The following is a 24295-nucleotide window of genomic DNA, read 5'->3' as shown; positions in this document are numbered from 1 at the left end:
TGTCCATCATTCTGTGCATCGTTTTGGACTACAAGTATTATAAAAAAAAATATGCAGTGATTTTTTTTTCTGTTATGCGCTATTTAGTGACTTTCTTATGACCATAATCAATATAATCAATTTTATAGAACTATTAGATTATTTAAAAAATTGTCAAAATTCTTAGAAATAAACAAAATAGACACATAATTTCTAACTTCGAGATGGGTTTAGTTTTTGAATAAAAGCAGTAATTGCTAAATCCACTTCATCATTGTGTGTGTGTATATATATATATATATATATATATATATATATATATATATATATATATATAATATGTAATAAGTAATATTTTAAACTCTTAATTTAATCCAAATTAATATCCAAAGCTTTATTTTAATTTAGCCCATAGTAATTTCATTCTCTTACTTCCTGATCCGATTCCACTATTTCTACTTAATTAATTCAAGAGAAGCTTTGTAAAAATGCTTATATTTGCAAATTCACACGCTCCGCGTGACGGGATAGAAAACTGTCCAGAAAGCACATTCTTTTTAAAAGATCCCTGTGTTTCCCTTACTTGTGATTGACATGCTCAAAAATCCCTATCGAAATCTCTTAATATATTAGCACTGTAAAGAAATATTTTTCCTATCAAAATCTTAGGTTATATAAGACCAGGAATAAAATGTTCAAGAGCTTTTTCCTCATTTCCTTTTGTGTCGTTCTGTGTTGTGTGTGTTGCTCGTCGCTCCTGCTTGTAAATAATGCGTGCTTCTCCAAGATGAAATAAAACGACGTCACGAAATCGAAAGTCTTTTCATTGTCTTCGAAACTGCATTCTGCTTCACATAAAATAATGCTTACATATCTATATCTATACTTATAATAAAGCTCAATGTGTGTGTGTGTGTGTGTGTGTGTGTGTTGGCGCTCTACAGGCCAGACCGTTTGACCTACAGCTACCAAATTTGGTACATGTATACCTTGGAGGTTGGGAATGTGCACCTGGGGTTCCTTTTTTCGAATTTTTAATTAGAATTTTAATTATTAATTAAAAACTAACTTTCCCGCCAAAAAAATGTTCCATTTCTCCCACCGCCAAATGAGAAAGGTTTCAGTTTTTTTTTCTCCCAACAGTAATGAGGCTAGGGTTAAAATTTTTCGGCCGATTATTTCAATCGATTCTGTTTATTTTCTTAATGTTTGATGCATTTAAAATTAAACATTGTTAATGAATCGATCTTTCAGATTCATTCTGAAGTACTTTTGAATTAAATTAAAACAGAATAAAGGAAATTAAAAATTTCTAATCTGCATAGCGTTACCCCAACTGGCATAGAAAAAATCACGTATTTGCGTTACGTAACTGGCGAAGAAAACTCACGCATGCGCATTCTGTTCTGATTGTTGCCATGACAACCGTTATCAATGGATGATTTTAATTATTTTTGGGTTAGTTGCGTGCTTTTGTAAGTAAATTGTATTTATATTAGTTATATATTTTTTGTATATGCTTATAGTTTTAAGTATATCGTTTTTTAAGTAGTTTTTTTAAAACCTGTTTTCAACCGTTTATTTTAAACGATTCGTTTTATTTTCTTAGTGTTTGATGCATTTAAATTTAAACATTGTGAATTAATCGATCTGGTCATAATGAATCTAAGAAAACTTTGTTGACAAACTCTTGAGATTTTACATAAATTAAAAAAGATATTCTTTAGTGCCCATAAAGTTTAAAGGCTGAGTGACTCTATTTTCAGTAATCAGATTATAAAAAAAATACTTTGTTTCAGTAAAAAATATTATTATATGAATTGCAATTTAACCATTTCCACTTTAATTTAAAGCATAAATTCTACGGGTGCTAACAGAAAATGAGAGAGATACATATTACGTTATGACTGAAGGCCTTTATAATATTATGAATGAATTATATGACAATCAAAATTTGAAGTTTTTAAATATTTTGATGAAGAAGCTATTAAAGTAGAAATTACATAAAATATTTAATTATTAAAATTTTAATGAACATTAAGATTGGCGAACCGGCTGCTCGCCAAAGGTGGCTAGTATATAATATAAGAAATTCTATTCAAATTCTAAATCATCCATCGAAACATTTTAATAAATTCTTTTAAATTAATTTTAATTCGCTGAGCCTGTAGGATTTAAATATCTTTCTAGATACCCTTAAAGGTCATTTGTTTGTCGAGAATATTGAAATTGTTTAATTTGAATTAAATTTCTTAAACTTAACTTATTCATTGTTCCTCAACAGAGTATTTTTAAGCCACAAATTGTGGTAGACACGGAGCCATAATATTATAATAGCACTATACCGATTCTGTTTGTTGCGCGCATGAACCTTCCTGAAGGTAGCAAGTTCCATGCTGTCATGATGCCATTATAATCGTAACTGTGTGGGTAATAGAATTTTTATTTACACGTTGTCTTTCTGGTTATTCTATTTCCCTTCCTTATTCCTTAGGCAAACTGTATAGATAATAAACAGAATCTTTCTTTTTACGATTTCAATAACAGAAAAAAATCATCCAACTAAATTTTGAGAAAACATTGAAAACTGTTTGAATTTCATTGCAATAATTGAATATATTGTTGAAAATTATGCAAAAAAACTATTTTTTAAATTTAGGAGAACCTTGCACATTGGTGAAAATAGTAATCAGTAAAAAGAGCATTTTAAAAGTTAAAATAGTATGAAAATTAGTTTTGTGTAATAATATTTTTTGAAGCTGTCGTGTAAAAGAGGCATATTTTTGTTTAATTAATTTTAAAAATTATGGTGAGATGCACATTTTCATCTTCTAAAGTATATCTGTGTTGGATTTCGCAATTTTAGTTCTAAAGTTTCATTCTGCAGTCTCCCTTCCCTCCACATAAGCTTTTCCTTTTATAAGCATACCGAGATTATAGCATCATTATAATGATTATTGGATACCTCATGATAGTATCCAAGTATTATAATTTTCCTTCATTTATTAATTAAAAACATTTTAAACATTTTTTTCCCTGTTGTAGGTAATCCAAAATTGCGATGAATTGTTCGAAAGGGAGGAACTGTCCGCTGTTCCAGACGTTGGATGGCCCGATTGTTTTAATTCCGGTGTCTTTGTTTTCAAACCAAGCGAAGAGACATTCAAAGCTATCCTACAATTTGCTCTAAAAAATGGCAGCTTCGATGGTAAATATGTTTTTTCTTACTTTCTTCTATTTTCTACTAAATGAAAGGGAGAGGGGATTTGAATCTTTTGTCGGAAGCGTGTTTTAGACTTGATTGCATCAGTAGTTGCATTCTGAACATAGTTTTTCCAGCATTCAATTTACTGCAAAGACGATTAAAATCATTACTATGTCAATATAAACGTAAAGAAATATTGCGATTTCAAATTAGGGTCACAATGGCCTGATGGAAAAGTCTCCGCTTCGAGATCATCGAGGTCAAATACTTTCTCGCTGATGTAGTGTGGAAGTTTAGAGAGAGGGGACCAGCTCAGGTATCGTCCTCGTCATTTGATCGCCTTTCAAAATCACAAGACATATTCCAAAGTAGCCCTATTGTTGTTTTTAAACGGGACATTAATATAATAAACTAAATTAAACTAATTTGTAATTAATGTCCGAAGTAGGGTTTTTTAAATTATAATCTTAACATTGGTAACAGTATCGGAGTTAAGATATAACATTAAGGGAACCGGGACGTTCTCGACAACGAAAACTGGCAATATTTCAGTATTAATCAAAGGAGATTTTTTCCAAGTAAAAATTTAAACTAAATTAATATATTGTACAAATTGAAAGAGTATAATGATGTAATTATAAAATAACTCAAAAATAATTATTTCTTAAAGTATTTTTATTTTCATAACATATCGAAAATGAGTTGTGATACGGAAATGTTTACATACATATATACACATTGGTACGCTCGTATAACACATTTCTGTCTAAAATCATTCCAAAATTTTTATAATATGTAAACAAAAGTTCTATGATTGCAGTGAACTCATCCTCATTTTAATATATCCAAAAAATTATTTAAAAAAAAAATATTTACTATCACATATCAGGAAAATCTCAAAAATACGTGATAATTTTTTATAGAAATATCACCTAAAATTAATATTACTGCTCAAAAATTTATAAAACAAGGTTTAACATATGCCTAATGGATATATATATATATATATCATATTAGAAAATTTGATGTATGTGTAATGTAAGAAATTTTTTCTAAGCGTACCTCGGAGCGTACCTAAGGAGTTGAAGGAATTAATGACCAAAGAAGGGTTTTTTTTTAATATTAACGGTAACATTGGTAATAATACTGGAGTTAAGAAGTAACAGTAAAGGAGTTGATGAAACAACATCATTGGTTTGAATTTTATTACAGGTATAAAAAATATCGTTACAATTTGTATTTAAAGTTAATTTTAGGTAATTTAGGTTATTCAAATAAAAAAAAATTGCTCACTAATGAAATTATCACAGAAAAATTGTTTTCTTTGGATTTTAAAGTGATTTAAAACTGATATTTGGACAATTGCACCAAAGATATTTTTTAAAAAATGATAAAGCTTCGATTAATCAATTAATTAAAATTTTTAGAAGAAACTATTTTTATTAATTAGCATTTACTACCTAAGAATTAACTATACGCCAAATTTGATAGTTCAGCATCCACTGATTTGCTCTGTTGAGCGGTTTTAACAATTCCACCTACACGCAGTTTATTAAAAAATTTGCCAGTCTAAAAGCATTTTCTTTAAAAGTACAAAATGAAAATATTGTAATAAAAAATTATTTGAAATTTAGAGGAATCTCTACGATTTATCTCTTGTGTCCAAAAATACCATTTTAGATATTGTGTCTGCTTGAATGCGAGTTCAAAACCACAGTGAGCAAGATTAATGAAATTTGGTGTATGATCTTTACATCAAAATTATTCATTTTTAATCAAATTTTGGAGCAGTTTGGTCCTCGGGAGAGGTTTCAAAATGTTTATTTATTTTTTAATGAATCTAAATACAAAATGTGTGGTATGAAAAATGTATACGTAGACACTTTTTTCTTTGTATAAACCACAGTCATGTTATTAGTTTCTCTTATTTATAAGAATTTCTCTTAATTTCAGACTTACTAATTCGATTAAATCTCATTTTTTTCCAATGCGTTTTGATCTTGTAAATCGATTTTCTGAATACCATGGTCATTGCCAAAGTGGAAATTACTTTTTTATGAGATGTTACAGTTATGATCATAACACAACTCACAACGCAAATGTACCGTAAAATATTAACCCAGATATCCTTGCAATATATATTATGTTACTGTGCTTTCCATTAGTGACAGCCATTAATCATATCTTTCTACTTCTGCCACTAAGTAGCCAGGAGTCCAAATTTATTGACCTCTTGTTCACGAACTCAGGATTACTCCCTGCTGGCCACTTCATAATTCTCATAAAGAAAAGTAATGGTCAGCTATTTTATTCCTGCTTTGTAGGTAAAAAATGTACTTCCATAATTATATATCAAATCTCGGATACAATCGGTCAGAAAACAGGTTGCAAAATGCATATTTCATTTTTTCTTATGTATTAGACAGATATACGAGATCAATATCCTCAAAGAATTGCCAAAGACTACACGCTAAATTTGATAAAAAAAATGCACCAGAGATAAATCTTTCATAACTACTACTCGCCACTAACATGCAGTTAATAAGAAATACCAATTTTTTTTTAAAACTGTAATTTGAAACACACAACTGTGAGATTCTGAAAATAAAAAGTTGAACACTTGTAGCGTTCAGGGCCTTGCCCAAGAGTCATAATTTTAGGCAGGGCAGAATAACTCCTTTATTAATGAGTATATATATATATATATATATATATATATATATATATATATATATATATATATATATATATATATAATATAAAATTCTTGAAAGCAGAATCCAGGTTTGAAGACATAGAAGACGCTTTGGATTTTTTAATTTTCTTTAATGTCCATCTCGGGAAGGCAAAATTATTTACAAGCAGAGACGCGGACAAGGCACATCCGCCACAGTGCAACACAAAAGCAGAAGTAAGGAAGGGGCCGAAACAAATGATCACTAGTCTTATATAACATGGGATTTCCAGCTACGTGTCGATTGAATACACGTTTTGATCTTTGACAAGAACACCGAAGGGATCATTTTCAAAATGGGGATGGCGCATCATTTTTACAAAGCTTCAGTGAAATTGGAAATAACAGAATAAAATCACTATGGGCTAAATTAAGATAAAGCTTTGGAAATTAATTTGGATTAAATTAAGAATTTAAAATATCATTACATGTATACTGTGACGTTTTAATTGGGATTTCCATCGCATGTCAATCAAAAAGCAAGGGAAACAGAGGGATTTTTTAGAAGAATTTGTAAAGTCAGCCATATTTTGCCTCTTCACGTAGAGCGTGTGAAAGTGTTGGAGTTTAGCCGATCCAGCAATTTTATAAAGCTTCTGTTGAATTAATTAGATAGAAAAAGTGGAATGGGATCAGGAAATAAGAGAATGCTCTAGAATGAAGTCAATATGGGCTAAATTGAGCTAAAAATTAAGAAATTAGTTAAGTTTAAATTAAATTTTAAAATATCATTATATATATAATATAAAATAAAATAAAATGAAATATTGAATTGTCTGTTTCACCAGCCGCTAGAACTTTGTAAAAGAGTGCATTAATTTGATTTTTTTCTGTTTTAAGCAGAAAAATCTGGTTTTAATTTAGCTTTTGTTACTTTCACACTCAAAGGAATTATCCTGGTAGATTATTTTCTATTTTTTCAACCATTTTTATTATTCATTTTAATAAGATGTTGGACATATAATAAACATTTTTTGATATTCTACTACTCAAATAGTTTCAAATTATTTTTTTATCAGAAGAAAACCCACACTTTAATCTCTTCATATTTTTAGAAAAAAATTGCGTTTGCCATAAAATTTCGTTTTTTTTTACTATGTTTTTTTCCATATTTTTGTCTTAATAAAATCATTATCAATTTAGTTTTTTTTAACAAGTCTTGCAAAAAAAATTTATAATCAATAAACCAAGGCATTCAGTTCTAATAATGTTCTTAGTTTTCAGCGCTGATTATTTGACTCCAGAATCTTGCACCTGAAAAATATCAAATAAAAACCAAACATTTTTTTTATTTTTCTTTAAACAAAGTATTCAATAAGAAAGGCATATTTTCTTTGAAGAAATATTTTTCATAGAGATTGTTTTGGTTTTGATAAATAAAATGTTTTTAATAAAAAGACAAAAATACTAAGCAACTTGCTTTAATTAATGAGATGATGCTATTAATTTATGATCCTTAATGTTAAAATTTATATCGTAAATCTTTTATATTCAGATTTTTGTTTTTAGTAGGATACGAAATCATCTTTATTATTTTATTTCCTTGTATTCAGATATTTTTTAAATAGCATATTGATATATTTATTTAAATGTTTGAAATATAAGTCTAAAGCAATAAAAATATTGAGACTTGTAATATTTAATTGATTTTTTCTTCTTATTTAAGGCGGTGACCAAGGCGTCCTGAATATGTTCTTCAGTGACTGGCGAACGTCCGATATATCCAAGCACCTATCTTTTATCTACAATATGAACGCAAATGTCAGCTATACGTATCTACCTGCTTATAAACAGTGAGTATGATTGACCGAAACTTTTTACCTCAAATATCTTAAATAAGTACACTTTAACATATAACTCTTAAGTATTTTAGCATTTAAATATGTATTTTATTTTAAGTATTAAACATGTATTAAGTATTATTAATATTACTTTCGAATACACAGAATATAGAGAAAGTAATGTTATTATCAAAAATTCGAACTGGACATTTTGTCAAATCACCATTTTTTTAGACCCCCCCCCAGTTTGAAAAGCACATTTTTAATATTATGTCACCTGTCTGTCTGTGACAAAGATGAATCAAAAACGTTTTAAGCTAGACGGATGAAATTGGGTTTATGGTCTTTACACCAAATTTGTAAATTTCTTTCAAATTTCGAGCAAAATCCATTCAGAGGAAGTCAGTCTGTCCGGCAGTCCGAATATAAGTCAACGTGATAACTACAAAGCGAAGAGAGCTACATGGATAAAATTCGGTGCACAGAATTAACATCTATAACGTAGATAGATACCTGTTCAATTTAGTTATAGTGTAGATATCAGTTAAAATTTGATAAGGGGTTAACCGTCTCTCTGTATGTATAAACGCAATAACTAAAAACGTAATGTCTCAAATATATCAAATTTGATTTGTGATTTGTCTACAATTTTGATGTGTGATTTGACACAAATTTGACTACAATTTCAATTCTGTGTCACATTTTGGTTTCAATCTATTGGAAAAAGGGCTTTTAAAACACAAATTCGATTTTTGAATAATATTAACCACATGACAAGTATTAATCACCAAAACACTCGCCAAATATCATGCTGTAGATTCAGTAAAAATACTAAATTCACGCCAAATGTTAATATTTTGTAATTTTTTTACGCCAATATCATGCAAGATGTTCTCTGCCTTACCCAAGGTTCACAATTTTTGCGGAGGATGGAAGACAACACCTTTATTAGAAAACATACAAGAATTTTTTTTTTCTATAAACAAAGACCAGCAGACGATAGTTGAACAGATGGTTAGAACCTTAAATATCCTCAATATTTTTTTTTCAAATAACCCATAGTCACAGAAGCATGAAGAGCTCTTTTGTATTATAGAGCTAGGATATGGAGATACCTATTCTAGAATTGAATGAATAATTGGTAGAGCCGGAGCTGGAAACGTAAGCCACCAAAGTAAACCGCCTATCACATGTTAAATCCATTCTATTAGAGACAATCGACTTTTGTTTGTTGTTTCCATTTATTCAGAATAATAAAATGAATCTGAACCCGGATATTCGACGTTCTGCTTGAATGAAATCGCATTGTGTAACTTATGCAAATAATCGAAGCTTGCGCTATAAAATATTAAATATTTGAGATATAAAAGTATGATATTGTTCCAATAACTTATCATTATAATATAACACACGGTTTTGTAAATAATTGGTACTCATATTTTTCTTTCAGATATTTTAAATTTTACATAACTTATTTTCTAGGTTTGGAAAAGATGTCAAAATCGTTCACTTCCTCGGGGCTATCAAACCCTGGATGGAATCTTACAACAGTGACACCGGTCGCGTGCAACCGGGCAGTCCACACTCCTTAGAACACCTGCAGATGTGGTGGGACATTTTCATGACATTCGTACAGCCAAACCTGACAGAAGAATGCGTAAGTATATTATTAGCATAACATTTACTATTTTCGTGAAAACCTGCGTAGAAACTCTATAAAGATTTTATTTAGAGAGGTAGAAATATACCTTCAATTTAATATTATATATTTTAATAAAACGATTGTATTAACAGAATTATAAAAAATATCTTTCATGTATCATGAAGCTATGTGCATAGGCTCACGAAAGAAGCGACTTCCTCTAGATATATTTAACTTTAGTATTTCAAATCGACATTATATCCCTGTTTGTACTTTATATATACATATATATATTATCTACCATTAAGTATTTGGATATCCATGCAAATGAGGAAATCTGAGGTCCTGATGTACGTCACGCCTTCCCTACTTAAATATCGTGTAGGGAACAGCATAAGCATTAGTCGCTTGGAAGATGCCTCGAAATTCAGAGCTATTTGACTTCGAGGAAGACATAATTGTCAAATATCATAGAAATGGCCGATCCTTAAAAGATATAGCTAGTGAGTTAAACATTCCAAAATCAACAGTGTCTTTTGTTATTAAGAAGTGGAAGTTAGTGGTGATTGTTGGAATGTGCTTCGACCCAGCAGACCCACGAAACTAAGAGATACAGACCGACCAGCTCTGTCCAAAGAAATTCGGAAAATCCTCAACACATTGAAGGCTTACATACTCCAGGAGTTCCAACAAACATCCTGGACCGTTGTTTCGATAAATACCATTCGCAATGAAGTACATTTGCTTGATTTCCATGGTCGTGCTGCCGCCCGTAAGCCCTTTGATTACACAATCCAACCACTCTGCTCTGTTAATATGGTGCACGGCACTTAGAAATTGAACCGTAGATTAGTGCAAGCAGGTTCTGAGGAATGATGAATCAAGCTTCAATATCTACCAGTCGGATGGAGAATTTGGTTTGGCGACTTTTGCCAGAATGCGTTGTGCCTACAGTAAAGTTTGGCGGAAGTGAAATTAAGATCTGTGGAGGCTTTTCGTGATACAGACTAAAATCATTGATCCCAATTCATGGTAATCTCAACTCTGACTCGTACTCCACTGTTCTAGTAAACAATGTGAATCCTGCGCTGTGGCAGTTTCATGGGTTGGATCATTGTTATTTCTAGAATGACAACACCATTGGTCATGTTGCGAAATCCGCCATGGATTGGTATGAGGATAATGGAGTGAACTGACTGGACTGGCCTGTCGAAAGTCCAATCTTGGATCTATAGAAAAACCAAGGGATGAGTTGGATCGACGAATTAAAGAGTGCAGCAACGTCCAAAATCGGTGAAAGGACAAATATGTCTTCTCCAAAAAATGTCACTGTCCATCATCCAAATACTTGTGGGAAGTAAGCCCCGAGGGTTAAGATTGTAATTGCTTCAGGTGGAGGCTATACCAACTATTGAATATGAATATATCGTGCTTATCTTTTTGTCCAATTACTTTTGTTATCATTTGTCCAATTACTTATTGGTAGACAGTATATATATATATTCTATTATGTGAATTTTAAGGATAATTTTTCCTTTGTATTTTTAAAAAGATAAAATATTTTTTTTTTTTTTTGTAATAAAGTATATATTATACATTCTTTTTTTCGTGCATAGAATTATTCAGAATAACCATCAAATAACTTTCCCTCTTTGATGATATTTGCAGTTAAAACTTATGAACAGAAAGTAACGAAATTTTGTGTTTAGAAAATGGAAGGTATGGAAAGTTGAATTTCACAAAAAGCAGCTACAAAAGTCATTCAGTAAGGAAGATTTTGGCATTGTCAACTGCAATTGAGTCAATAATTAAAATGAATGGAGAGTGGGTTATGCCATATTTATTTAAATGTTCGAGTAACAAAAGAATGAATTCCATACACAATGAAACTCTCAAGAAGTACGTTATTATCAACATTAGAGTCCCTTGGTTCATGTGAAATATTTTTAATGTGCAGACTTTTGTGTATTATATCGGGGACTTTTACCACTTTTTTTTTTCGGAATTTATTTCTTTATGCCTTCCACAGTCTGCCTATGAAATTAGATTTCATTTCCGTCATAAGTTTTAGCTGCAAATTCCTCTAAACAGGAAAGGTTACTTTTTAGTCACCTTCTACTATGAGAAAAAAAATGGAAAAATATTTTTGCATTAGTTTTCCTTATGTTATGAGATATCAAACTAAACTGAAAAAAAAATCGATAAAAATAAAAATGAAGTTTGAAATGTTTAGTTTAGTTATACTAATATCCCGTTTTAAAGCAACACTACAACTATTCTGGGATGGACCTCGTAATTTTGAACAACGATCAGATTACGAGGATGGCGCTTGAGCTGTACCAAACTCAAAGCGGGAGGATGTGGTCCCGACGAATTCAACGTGCACCAGACCCTCTTACACGATCTTTCTTCTGTGGAATCGAGTCTCGAACCTAAAACCCACTGGTTCTGAAGCCGAGACCTTATCACTTGGCCACCGCGGCCCGAAGTTTGAAATGATAATCATAACATAAAATGGAAGTGTGACTGCTAATTAATTACCAGAAGAAGCATTTTAAATAGCCTTATGTATACTTACAGGCCTTTTAATTTTTTTCTGAGATTTATATTTGGTTATTCCAAAGAAAAATGATGTCTTCAAGGCCAGTCTTGTCTCATTCATTTTCCATGTTTCTATGTAATTATAATAAAGATTACCATAAATAGATAAAATATAATATTATAGGAGAACCGTTTGCATCCAAGGTAAAGGGCTATGGTAGCTTCGCAGTAGTTTCGACTTCAGGAATAGAGGGTTGCTAATTCGAAGAAAGATTCGACTGAAGATTCGTTACGTGTTGCGGAACTCGTGCACGATTTCGATTTGGTGTATTATGTACGTTGGGACGAAGAAATCTCACTTTAATTATCCAAATCATATGATTCAAAAGATAATTTTAAAAGATTTTTAAAAAAAATTTAATCTTTAATTTTAAAAAGATTTTTAATTCTAAATTACTCAAAATTTTGAGTAATACGACATAATCATACTAAATTCTCTTGAATCATAATACGACTCAAAATTTAGAGTTCACTCTCTAAATAACATGCAAGTAATTTTAAAAATTGGATATACATTGAAATTTAATTTTATATCTTATAATTAAACATGACACATTTCCATGGCAACACGGATTTCAGCACTTTCGGAGTCAAATTTTATCATTCAAGAGGTCGATTAATTTTTTTTATGTAAAAAAATAATCCGTCGATATTTTTTAAATATCTTAACCACTTTTTGACAAATTCATTCATTTAATCAAACTTATTTTGTTTCTCGGCGTTTGTTTGACGCAATTCGTTATTTTATGACGTCAGCTTGTGATGGACGTCATAAAATAACGAATGATGAACTTCATTAACAAACAGACATGACCAAACCTGTATCGTGTCTGTCTTTAGTAATAATACAAATTTCCTAGATTTCTGTTTTCTCCTGCTTATCGAGGAAAAATATTTTTTAGGAAACGGAAAAGCATTTAAACGAAATCATTTTTGTATTTAAAATAATTATATAGCAAAACTGAATTTTTTTTTTCTCGAATGAACTAAAAATCAATACATAATAATAATAATCATTATTAAATGCTTATACTTTTATTATAAATTAGTAATAAATAATTTATAATATAACATTTTTATAATTATTATTAATAATTAATTATTAATATAAAACTATTAATAAATAAACCATTATTAATACTTTTATAACAGTCATCATTATTAAATGCGTTCAATTTCTCTCAATAATAAACATCTTTGAAACTGTTTACTTTTTTTCTAGACTAAATGTAATGTTTGATGATTCTTACCTTTGCTCTTGCCGACATCAGTTATCTAGATGCGAGCAAAGCAGTATTTCATTCTGCATCGCAGTACAAAGATGGCGACTTTGGTTAGATTTTATCAGAAGCCTTACACATCACTCTTGGAATTTAGCATTCTTTGCATTTATTTAAAGTAAAATTCTCAGAAAACCTAGATATATAGAATTGAAATGTTTCTAACATTCATCAGCTCAAATATTATTATTTCTCGCATTTGACGTTTCTTGCAATAAAATAACGCAACCTTGAGTGATCAAATTGGAAAATATTATTAGACGTCTTCACTTTGCCGCATAAATAATGTAACAGCTGTTACGTCTTACTTTGCGTATCTTAAACATTTCTTGATAAATAAATAAACCTCTACACTCTGCTTCATTTTCTTTTTTAGATATACCGAGCGAGAAAAAAAATTATAAGCTTTAATGCCTAGAATTATTTTGTTTCAATTTTTTTTTTTTTTTTTTTTTTTTTGCAATTATTACTTGTATTTTAATCCTCTTTTAATCCGTATATCAATAAACTTCTTTTATTAACAGATATATTAGAATTTAATAAAATATGACAAATATTTTTACTAAAATTGTTCTCCATATATTATTATTTCGCGGGTTATTTTTAGCAATGAATGATAGGCGGGGGAAATATAGAACTACGCTTTTCGCAATTTGAATACAGTTAGAAAAAATAGTTATATTATGAAGATATGAGGCTGATTGATATAAGCGGTACTTTTAAGTACAGATGGGATGTAAAGGATCAAAGTATTGTTTATAATTTTTAGCGGTATGAGACGCGCTGAGGATAGAACCTGGGACCTTTGGGTTAGCAGTCCAGTGACGATCCAATTTTACCAAAACAGCTGTTCGGGTAGAAGCGCTGTTACTGGCTTATATGCAATTCACCACAGTACTCTCCCTCCAGTGAGTCGAAGGGGAGACGAACGATATGGCGTTGAGTGGTTATATATTTAGTAGCTGTTGTCTTAATGGGCCTGTACCCATTTTGAATAGCGCCAAGCGTTCTGGAGAGTATTTTGTGGTTGCTGATGCGCCAAGTGTGTCTGGCGACTTCTGGGCTGCTGCGTCACGTGAGTCTGGCGACTTTAGTTGCGGGTAGATGGCGCCACAACAGCTGTATGAAGGTTGAAGGTTCAGCGTCCGAGGTCACCAATGAAGAGGTGAGGGACGCACTAAGGATAGAAACTGGGACCTTTGGGTTAGCAGTCCAGTAACGATCCAATTTTACCAAAACAGCTGTTCGGGTAGAAGCGCTGTTACTGTTGAATACTAATTTGTGGTGTTTTCGCAATTCACCACAAATTAGTATTCAATTTAAATCCTTTGCGAAGATGGATATAATAAAATTAATACTTTATGATCAAGTCTGTTTTCGGTTCTTGTGGTGGCATATCAATGACATCGTAACGTCGATTCAATGGCGATGAACAGTACCCCAATTAATAGTGCTCGATTTGTGCAACTCTTGAAATGGATTTTATTTTCCATGATCCACATTACAAATATTTTTATCTGCGATACTTTAGATGCAATGAATGTAGCAGGACGTAGCGACGCTCTCTTCAAACAAATTCTGAATCAAAGAAATGGTTAAAATTAAATATTGTAAGTTGCAACTATCTGTAAGACGGTATTTATCAATATAATCAATTTTATATTTCACAAATTATGGGAGAAATAAGTAATTCAAAAGTCTGTATCGGTTGTTGAAATTTTGTAACTTGAATATCTTCTAATAATAACGGCGTGCGTACATCCGTCTGTGTTAGTTTCAAAAGAATGTCATTAGATCTAGAGCTATAACATTTGGTACAGATATTCTCAAGTTTGTAAAAATGTAAACTTTAGATCGATTTTTTTGAAATTTTATTTAAAGATTATTAAGCAAAATTTTGTTTCGAATAAAACTTTCGTGTTTTTCGAATAAAACTTTTTGATATATGCTCAGTTTTGCACCATTTTAATTTTTTTCAAAAAAATTTATAAACATTATAAAATCTATTAAACATTTTCTCAAATTCATCATCAGGTAAGCCTCGCGCATATGGAATCAAAATTTAATTTTATGATTTGAAAAACGAATAAATAAATTTGGAAATTATTAAAATTGTTTATTGTCACCTAGATACTTAAAGTCGGTATCATTTTTCTATTGCAGAAAGGCATTGCCGGTGAATTGTCCAAACTGCAATTAGGGTCGTCTTCTGGATCATCTGGTGGAAGTGCTGATAACTCAGAATCTCGAAGGTTCGCGTGGGAACGTGGACACGTGGATTATCTTGGACAAGATGCTTTCTCTAACATCGAGAAGAAATTGCAGTCGTCCATAAACGAAGAAAAAGAGAAAGAAAAAAAGAAGTAGTTTCTTAAATAAAATTTAAAACGTTCTGCTCTTCTTGTAATGGCAGGGCCTGTGTTCATCCCTGCTGTCTTTCGTATTTAAAATATTTAAATGTCGTGTTCTCCATCAGAAACAAGTATTGAAAAAAGAAAACTGTTCTCAGTACATGCTTCTATTTTATTTGTCTATTTTAATTTCTCATATGGAAGCAGTATCTTTTTAACATAATTATATTGCTCTAGGCTGGTGATTTTATTAATTATATATTTTATTAACCTTATTTTAAATTTAAACTGATTATATAAAAACTTATTTATTAGAATTATAAGGCTTTCCCTGGAATTTACTTAAAATTTTAGAACATATTACAGATTCTCTGTGGTTCTATAAAAGGATTTTGTGTCAAAGCTAAAAAGTTATCAGAAATAAATAAATCTTTTCGAAAACGAAGTGAAAAATAAAAGCATAGTCGAAACTTCAATTGCATGATATTTTATGAGCATGAAATGATAATACTCTGATCAAAAACTGATTTTAAAATAATAAAGAACATTTAAATTAAATAAATTCTTTATATCTCGCATTAAGTATCATAATATCATATGTTTATGAGTCATGACAATATAAGTTAGCAGTACCATAACATTTTTCAGTGTAAAAAAAATTTTAATATTTTGCTTTCAGACATTTTTTGAAAAAAAAAATCTACTACTGTTTGGTCATTTGCTATAACACTGCTTCAAAGTGAATTAGACACAAAAATTCTGGCTTCTTTTAACTGTCTAAGTATTTGGAATTTGTGCCAAAAATTTATTTATTATGAAATAATATTCAATTGTTTTGTTCTTAATCTGGTATTATTATTTTTTTGTTATTTAAATTTTATGTTGAAATTTTTTGTTAAAAGTTATTATATAAATTAACAGTGCTCAATATTTGAATCTTATTTTTAGGTTTACATATCATATATCTTGTAATAAGGGTTCAAGTCAAACCCTTAATTGCAATTGGCATATTTGATACATATTGCAAAAAATGATCTGATACATACTGTTAAGAATTTTTGCCAAAATAAATATTGTGCCAAAACTTATGAAATATAATTTTTATTTCCAAAAAGAAAATGGTATATATTACAAGATAATAACAAGATGGTTGTGTGCTCTAACAATTGTGTTTTTTAATGTCTTTGTTGTAAGATAATAAAAATAATTTAAATACATTTCGACAGAATTCGTTTTGCATGCGCGTGTTGACTGAGTATAAGAAAAAGGCCTTATGTGCTAATTTTGTAGTTCAGCAGTTTAATATCAAATGTATTTGATTTATTACACTTGCAAAAATAAAACTTTTCATTTTATAGTTTTCTTTATTTATCGTTTTATTTTGAAATAATATACACATGCACTTATGCATAATACACATCTTAAGTTCGAATTTTTTAACAATTACTATACTTTCTCTATACTATATATACGAGAAAGTAAAAATCACATATCGTAAGCTTTACAACAACTAAATTAGATAGCTTTTTCATAGATATGGATTTTCTATATTTCTAGAAACTTCCGTTCTAGCTTTTCCAGCTTAATCTGATATAGGAAAAATCGCATTGAATTCCACAAATAAGCGAATTTTTACTGTTTATTTCCCGCCAAATGTCTGCCATGAGTGCGATAAATTAATAAAATACTGGTTGACATTATCAATGTTTGACGCGAAGCGGAAGGCAATTACGCAATCAGTTGTCATTTTCCCTGTTAAAGATTTCTGGTTCTCTGCTGTGCAAACTGTGACCAAGTGCGTATAAATTCCAAAGCAATATACTTTTTGGTTTATTATTTGCTTCATTATTAGTTTCTCCCTTTTTTCTATGCCAGTTCAAGAATTAGTTTACTAAATGGACTAATTTATAAAATCAAGAATTAGTTCATATACAGAGAAACTTGATTAATTCGTTTTCAATTTCGATTTGCTGTTAATTCAATTTTAACTTTATAGAATTGATTTAAACGTATTGAATTATTATTAATATAACAGAATTTTTACTTTCTCTTTCACGTAATATAAAGAAAATATTCTGATCTCCAAAAAAATTCGAACTCGAGATTTTGATGAATCTCTATATTACAGATTGCCCTGAATTCAAAAAACACATTTTTGGCGTTATGTCTCTCGGTTTATGAATACGATGATTCAAAACCGACTTGAGGTGGACTTATGAAATTTGGTATACGGATTTACGATCAATTAGTAGATTTCTATAAAATTTTGAACGAAATTCATTCCCAGGAAGTATCTCTGTCTTAACTATTCAAGTGAACTCGATATTACCAAAACGCAAGGAGCTATGGTTTAAAATATCGAATTTTGAGCCAAATCATTCAAACAGTGGATCGTCTGTCGGTTTCTACTTTCGCATGCAAATGCAATTACTCGTACACAGAATAATTTAAGTCAATTAAATTCGGTATGTCATCTTGTGATTGCATCTACAGCTCTGTGTCAAATTTTGATTTCATTCAATCAGTTTAAACATGCAAAAAATTTATAATCGTACGATAGATTCAATAAAAATGTTAGATTCACGCCAATGATCTGTACTTCGTAACAATTGACCGATACTGTAACTACTGCCATGAAAGGCAATTACGTTTTCAATTGGAAAATATACCAGAAAGTTACGGAGAGATCATTCCCACTGATTGTCGAATGGCATGCTATCTGGAAATTGAGTGAGTGATATGGCATACTTGATGAAACCAGTAAGAATGATATCCACAAAATTTTCTCACTTTCTCCGTATTAAAGTTACCACCCTCCTAACGCATAAAAAAATTATAAATTACTAGCCGCCTTTGGCGACCAGCCGATTGGCCGATCTTAATGCTCCTTAAAATTTCAAGTTACATATAAATATTTTATGTGTTTTCAATTGCTTCTTCATCAAAATATTTTAAGCTTCAAATTTTGATAGTCATGTAATTCACTCATACTTTTAAAACGACCTTAAGCCATAATGTACTATCGCTCTCTCTCTCTAATTTTCAATCAGCGACCGTAAAATTAAAGTGTCAATGATTAAACTGCAATCAATATAAAAAAAGAACATTTTTTACTGAAACCACGCATGTTTTAAAAAAAAATACGAGTACTGAAAACAGAATCGCTCAGTATTTAAGTCATACGTACACTACAGAATAATTTTCATAATTTATGTAGTATCTTAAGAATTATTCTACAAAGATTCATCATAAAATTCAGTTTTCACTTAATTTTTAGTTTTATTTTCAAAAGGATTTGAATGTCGTTAAATATATATATTTTATTTTGTTTTTGTCTATAAATGTTCTTTAAAAAGTTATGAATCTAAATTTTATACAGTCCTTTGGTCCTAAGAGATTATATTCTCGAAATATTCTTGACATTGCAACTTTTAAATAAGTAAATGATCTATCTTTTGCTGTCAAATATGGTCGATTTATGAAGTTTTGAATAGAATAGTTTAAAACAATCAGCATTTTCATAATCCTAAGCCAAAAAGTCTTGAGAAATTCTGGGCACTGATTGAGATATCATCTTTGAGACGGTCGATGAAGTGGTCTAAAATCACTCAATTTTATTAAATAGAGATATTCAAATATTCATAAGTAAGTCAGTTTTTGAGACTAATTTAGTTGATTGGAAAGCAATTCTTTTTATTTTAAATATTTGTCTCTCAAGAATATTTTGTTAAATATGATTCATAGAGCAGAGAATCTAGATAAATATTTGTCATTTATTAGAGTATTTATAGATTCAAGTTATATAAAATATAAATGTTTACTTCATTTAGACAATTTTACTACATGCATTTCTATTATTAAAGGTTTACAAATTAGCCGTTTGTCATTGAATTGAAAGGATATATATTATACCATGTTTATCTTAAGTATAACTGATTTATGGAATTAATAAAGTAGGTATTGTAAAAGATCATAGAAATCTTTTCTTTGCATTTACTTTTTATAAAATATCCTATTTCATATTTATTTCATTTCATACCGACACATGCTGGAAATTACATTTTTGTATGTTTAATTTGCAATGATTTATTATTATTATTTTTAATTTAAGCTTTTGTCATTATGATGGCAACATGTTGATAAAAGCTAATAATTGGATAATTTGTTCCTATGCACGCGTAACGTGCTAGTGCAAGTTAAATTTTATTTTTATTTTGTGCGAAATATAGTGTTGAAAAATATGGTTAAAATATATCTTTAAAAATTCGTTAAAAATAAGAACTTAATTTATAGGTTAAAGCAGTGGTATCATTGAAAAGATAATTTTTGAACTTGATACAAAAATCAATTTTGTGCTGTAATATTTTCGGAAGTTATAGCGGAAAAACGCCGAAATTTTGATTGATTTTTAATTAATTAAAATTCTAATTCAAAGTTTTAAAAAATTGCTTCGAGGTGCACATATACGGCCTCATGCCAAATTTGGCAGCTGTTGGTAAAACGGTATAGTTTGTAGAGCGCCAACACACACACACACACACAAACACTTGGGCTTTATTAACGACCGGTTAATTATTTGGATATAGTTCAAAATAAAATACTAAAATCGCGATTAAAAAATTGGAGGGTCGGGGTAGGAGGGTAAAAATTTGCGGTTATAGGTATTTTTTAATGCCAAATTTTTTTTAAAAAATGTCAAAAAAATATTAAAAAATTCTGGATAGGGACACCCTAATTACTTTACGTTATGAAATATACTTTACGACCTATTCTCATATATACCAAATACATATAAAAAATTTCATAAAAATCGGTCGAGCCGTTTCGGAGGAGTACAAACACAAACACCGTGACATGAGATTTTTATATATTAGATTAACTGAACCAAGAACATCACGTGTGTATAAATTTTGATTTTCATAATTCCATACATAAGTTTTGTTCTTCACAGTATAATAAAATAAACCGAATATGCATTTGGGATGTTTTTTATTCGGTCGAAGTCTGCATACCCAATTTAATTTATCTAGCTCTTTGTGTTTTATAATTATCGTATTACTCATCTTTATTCGGACAGAAATTAGATATAAAGACTTCAAACCAAATTTCACCAGTCTAGCTCTAAGTGCTTTTGAGCTGTCATGTTCATAGACAGACTGCATAATTTCAAAACAAAATCTTAAGGCGAATTATTGTTAATTAAGGATTTTCTTGTAACAATTACAGAGTACTCAGATAACTTATAACTCAGATAACTTGCAACTAACTTATGGGATTGTTTATTAAGAGGGGGGAAAAAGTCATGGAGCATGGTGTCGCCAACAACATATATTAACCATAAACTCTGCTATCCCGATCCGCCATTAACCCTTTAAAGTGCCATTTTTTTCTAGTCATGGTATATTAAAATATTTTTAGGATTGAGATTGGCATAAGAAAAGTGATTCATTTAATTGATTAGATAAATTTGATTAATTATTTAATTTGGTGAATTAATAATTAAATAATAAATAAAAACATGGCATTTTGTGTGAGATAAGGAACTGAACAATCTAAGTTTCTGCCTTGCTGAGAAATGCGTCAGAACTTATCCAAATCTATATAACTTCATTCGAAGATTGATAAATTTGGTAGGAAGCATACTTCCCATGGCCCTTGAAAGGGTTAAGGCACATAGATTAAATTTAACTGATCGGACCGCCGCGATAGCATTTTCGGAAACTAAGATTGAATCCTAAGGACCATCACCAGCCACGATACAGCTCTTCTCGTGGGAAGCCCGCCCTGTCATCGAGAGTAGGTAGTCAATACCCACCATTTCTGTATCTGCTCAAGTGGTGAGAACCAACCACTTTTTTGGAAGCTTCTCATCATCATATCTGAGGTGCTCCCTGGTGAGATAATGACTGACAGTAACAAAAAGACACGAAAATACTTATGCAGACATATTTATTGTAGATATATTAATACTTATTGTCTGAAGGCTTTGTAATTTATTAGCAAGGAAAATATTATTTCACAGCAATTAATTATTTTCCCCTCTTGTTTATAGAACACAATACAAAGCTTGAAAGGAAATAATGCGAATGTAATTATAGATGGTGTTTTGTGGTATTCGACCACAGTCATTCTTGCACAGTCTAGAACAGAGTAAAAGCGATTAGTTTTAATGCATTTGAAAGAATTGGGTGTACTATTGATATTTGGTTGAAGCCTTCGTAAATAAATCCACATTTGATCATGTAAATATATTCAGTGATCAACCGACATATGCCTCCTTTATTCCTTAGGGTCTGCTTTCTTTGTTCCTTTCCCAATTTTCCTGGTTAAAATAATTTTCCAAATCACATTTCATTTCAATCTTTGTTCCTCTGATGTTTACCGAGAACTCTCAGAATTTCCCACCGAAATATCTCAATTTCTGGAGTAAATATATTTTTTGTCATCGTTTGATGTTGATTTGAGTCTATAATTATTATTACTTGGTGAATTTCATGAGGTTTTTTTAATGAATGTATGAAGTGCCTTTCAAATTTTGAAATGTATATTCTTTTATTTATGACACTTCGTCATTTTCTGATAAAATATTTGTTCCTTTCTGTACCTAAATACTTGATGAAAAATAATGCATTCAACTCATTTCGTATTGGTTTATCTGTGCCATTATATTTTAAACACAAAAACCACACATAAAGCTAACATATTAGTACAAGATGTTGTTCGATGCCTGCCAATGTAGGAGAGATATCATAACAATATTGTTCGGCATTTTGTGCTAATATGGAGTACTGTTCCAGTAATTTTTCTGAAGCTTTTCCGATCGGGAAGAGAAAACAAGTTTTTGAAAATGATACTAAATATCAGTTCTTCAAAAGAAATTATTCCAGACATAAAGAAACCTTTGTTGTCAAATATTTTTTTCCCTATTTAAGTATAAAAAAATGTAGATGTGTGACTGAAAATTACCAAATCATTTAAAAACTTTTTTTTTGTTATCTGAAGAACCTTAGTATTTAAACCATTAGGTATCAGAAAATTTTATTTTTAAAATGTTTGAAATAAAAGTTGAACATGACTGAGCAACTATATTAAAAACAAATCCCAAAGCGCAAAACTTAAGCAACGATATAAATTTTGTGAAGGCAAGAAAAGAACTGATATTATAAAAAATTCCGGAAAAGTTATTTTCATTCAAATATCAAATATTAAACATCATAAGGGACGTGAAAGCTTACAGAATGCGTGCATCGAGTAAAACAAGACTACAATCATAAGAAACACAAAAGGAGATATTAAAAATTACAATCATAAGAAACCCAAAAGGAGGGTCGGCGTCCTAGCATAGGGGTAGCGCATCTTCCCCGTGATCTGGGCGTCCCGGGTTCGAGTCCCGGTTTGGGCATGGTTGTTCTTCCTGTTCTATCTGTGAGATGTGTGAATGTGCCCTCCTGTAAAAAGGGGTTGTGCAAGCGAATGAGTGATGCGTGAGTAGCAAAGTCGTACTCTTGGCCCTAGTTGGCGCTACGGTAAAAACAAGAGGCGTCCCCCTTAGGCTTAAATCGGCTGTGTTTGAACAGCAGGCTTGTCCGTGGCAAGTGCCATAAGAAACAAACAAAAGGAGGCATTAAAGATTACAATCATAAGAAACACAAAAGTAGCTTGAGTTCCTTTTCTCCAAATTCAACTTCCGTATATTACTATGGTTAGAAAAAAACATACAAATGACTTTATGTATGATAGAATAATTGGCGAGTAGTTTTGGAAGAAACAAAGAATTTCGAATACAGCCCTAGAACCCGAAGGCGACAAAAGTGGTGCATAATAAACTTGAAAGCCTCTCATATCACATGTAAGACTATAATAAAGATTGGTTGAGACCAACCACGAAAAGCAACGCCAAATGATGACCGATATATCATCATGTACGCGAAAGAATACTGATAATAGGAAGCAATAATATTGCTTAGCAGCTGCATACGGTATTAGAAAATGTATCGCTGTTTATTATAGCCAGACACCTTCTTACTGATAGCATATTTGTCCACCTTCTCGAAAGCTGCATTACTTTTACAACTGCGTATCGATAATAACTGTTGTTGTTACTTATGGCAATTGCCATAAATAAGCCCACTGACCAAGTCAGCGATTTAAATCGAGTTTGTGCAGTAGCTTCTGAGGGTAAAGCCCCTTGAGAACCCGAGGGCAGAAGTCAGACTTCCAGCTCATATGAAGATGACACTCAATTGTACAATCCCTTTTTACAAGGGGGCTCTTTCACACACCTCACAGATAGAACACAGAGTAAAGAACAACTATGCCCGAACTAAGACTCGAACCCGAGACGCCCAGATCACGGGTAAGATGCGTTACCCCTAGGCCAGGACGCTGCTATAGTAACTGTTTATAGTCATATGAAGGAAGAAGAAAAAAGACAGTATCTCATCAGTGGAGTCACATTCTTTTTATATATGAGAGTTTTAAATACATTTGATATATAAAAAAGTATGAGCACAGTTTTACACCTTTGACATCAGACAAAAAGTCATTACGATGGCCCTGGTAAGAGCCTTGTGAATAAAGACATTATGATAAACGAGTAAATTGAGCTCCACATTTTCGACGGATGACTATTATTGAAATTTTTTCTTATCAGCACTTGATTTCTCTACCCTCTCACATAGACACACATTCTTTCTTGCTTCTGTTCCAAGATGCATTGGAA

At 30.7% G+C, this 24295-nt stretch overlaps 2 protein-coding genes across 4 annotated transcripts in view; one reads left to right on the top strand and one right to left on the bottom strand.

Moving 5' to 3' along the window:
- The window catches only part of LOC129972873 (nuclear transcription factor Y subunit beta-like), a 149180-nt gene extending 135706 nt beyond the window's left edge, over positions 1–13474 (bottom strand). The window contains exon 1 of the mRNA XM_056087173.1: positions 13193–13474. Within this exon, the coding sequence (XP_055943148.1) occupies positions 13193–13210 (18 nt within the window). The 5' untranslated portion in view covers positions 13211–13474. The remainder of the gene's footprint in view (positions 1–13192) is intronic.
- LOC129972874 (glycogenin-1-like) overlaps positions 1–16935 on the top strand; it is a 69523-nt gene extending 52588 nt beyond the window's left edge. For all 3 annotated transcript variants that reach the window (XM_056087175.1, XM_056087176.1, XM_056087177.1), the window contains exons 4-7: positions 3025–3187; positions 7585–7711; positions 9182–9356; positions 15386–16935. In XM_056087175.1, coding sequence (XP_055943150.1) covers positions 3025–3187; positions 7585–7711; positions 9182–9356; positions 15386–15589 — 669 coding nt within the window. In that variant the 3' untranslated portion in view covers positions 15590–16935. The remainder of the gene's footprint in view (positions 1–3024; positions 3188–7584; positions 7712–9181; positions 9357–15385) is intronic.
- The last annotated feature ends 7360 nt before the right edge of the window (positions 16936–24295 follow it).

Source organism: Argiope bruennichi, chromosome 6 (assembly GCF_947563725.1).
Source record: "Argiope bruennichi chromosome 6, qqArgBrue1.1, whole genome shotgun sequence".
Lineage (NCBI taxonomy): Eukaryota > Metazoa > Arthropoda > Arachnida > Araneae > Araneidae > Argiope > Argiope bruennichi.
The sequence above is the reverse complement of the archived record's forward strand: the minus strand, read 5'-3'. Positions and strand labels throughout refer to the sequence as shown.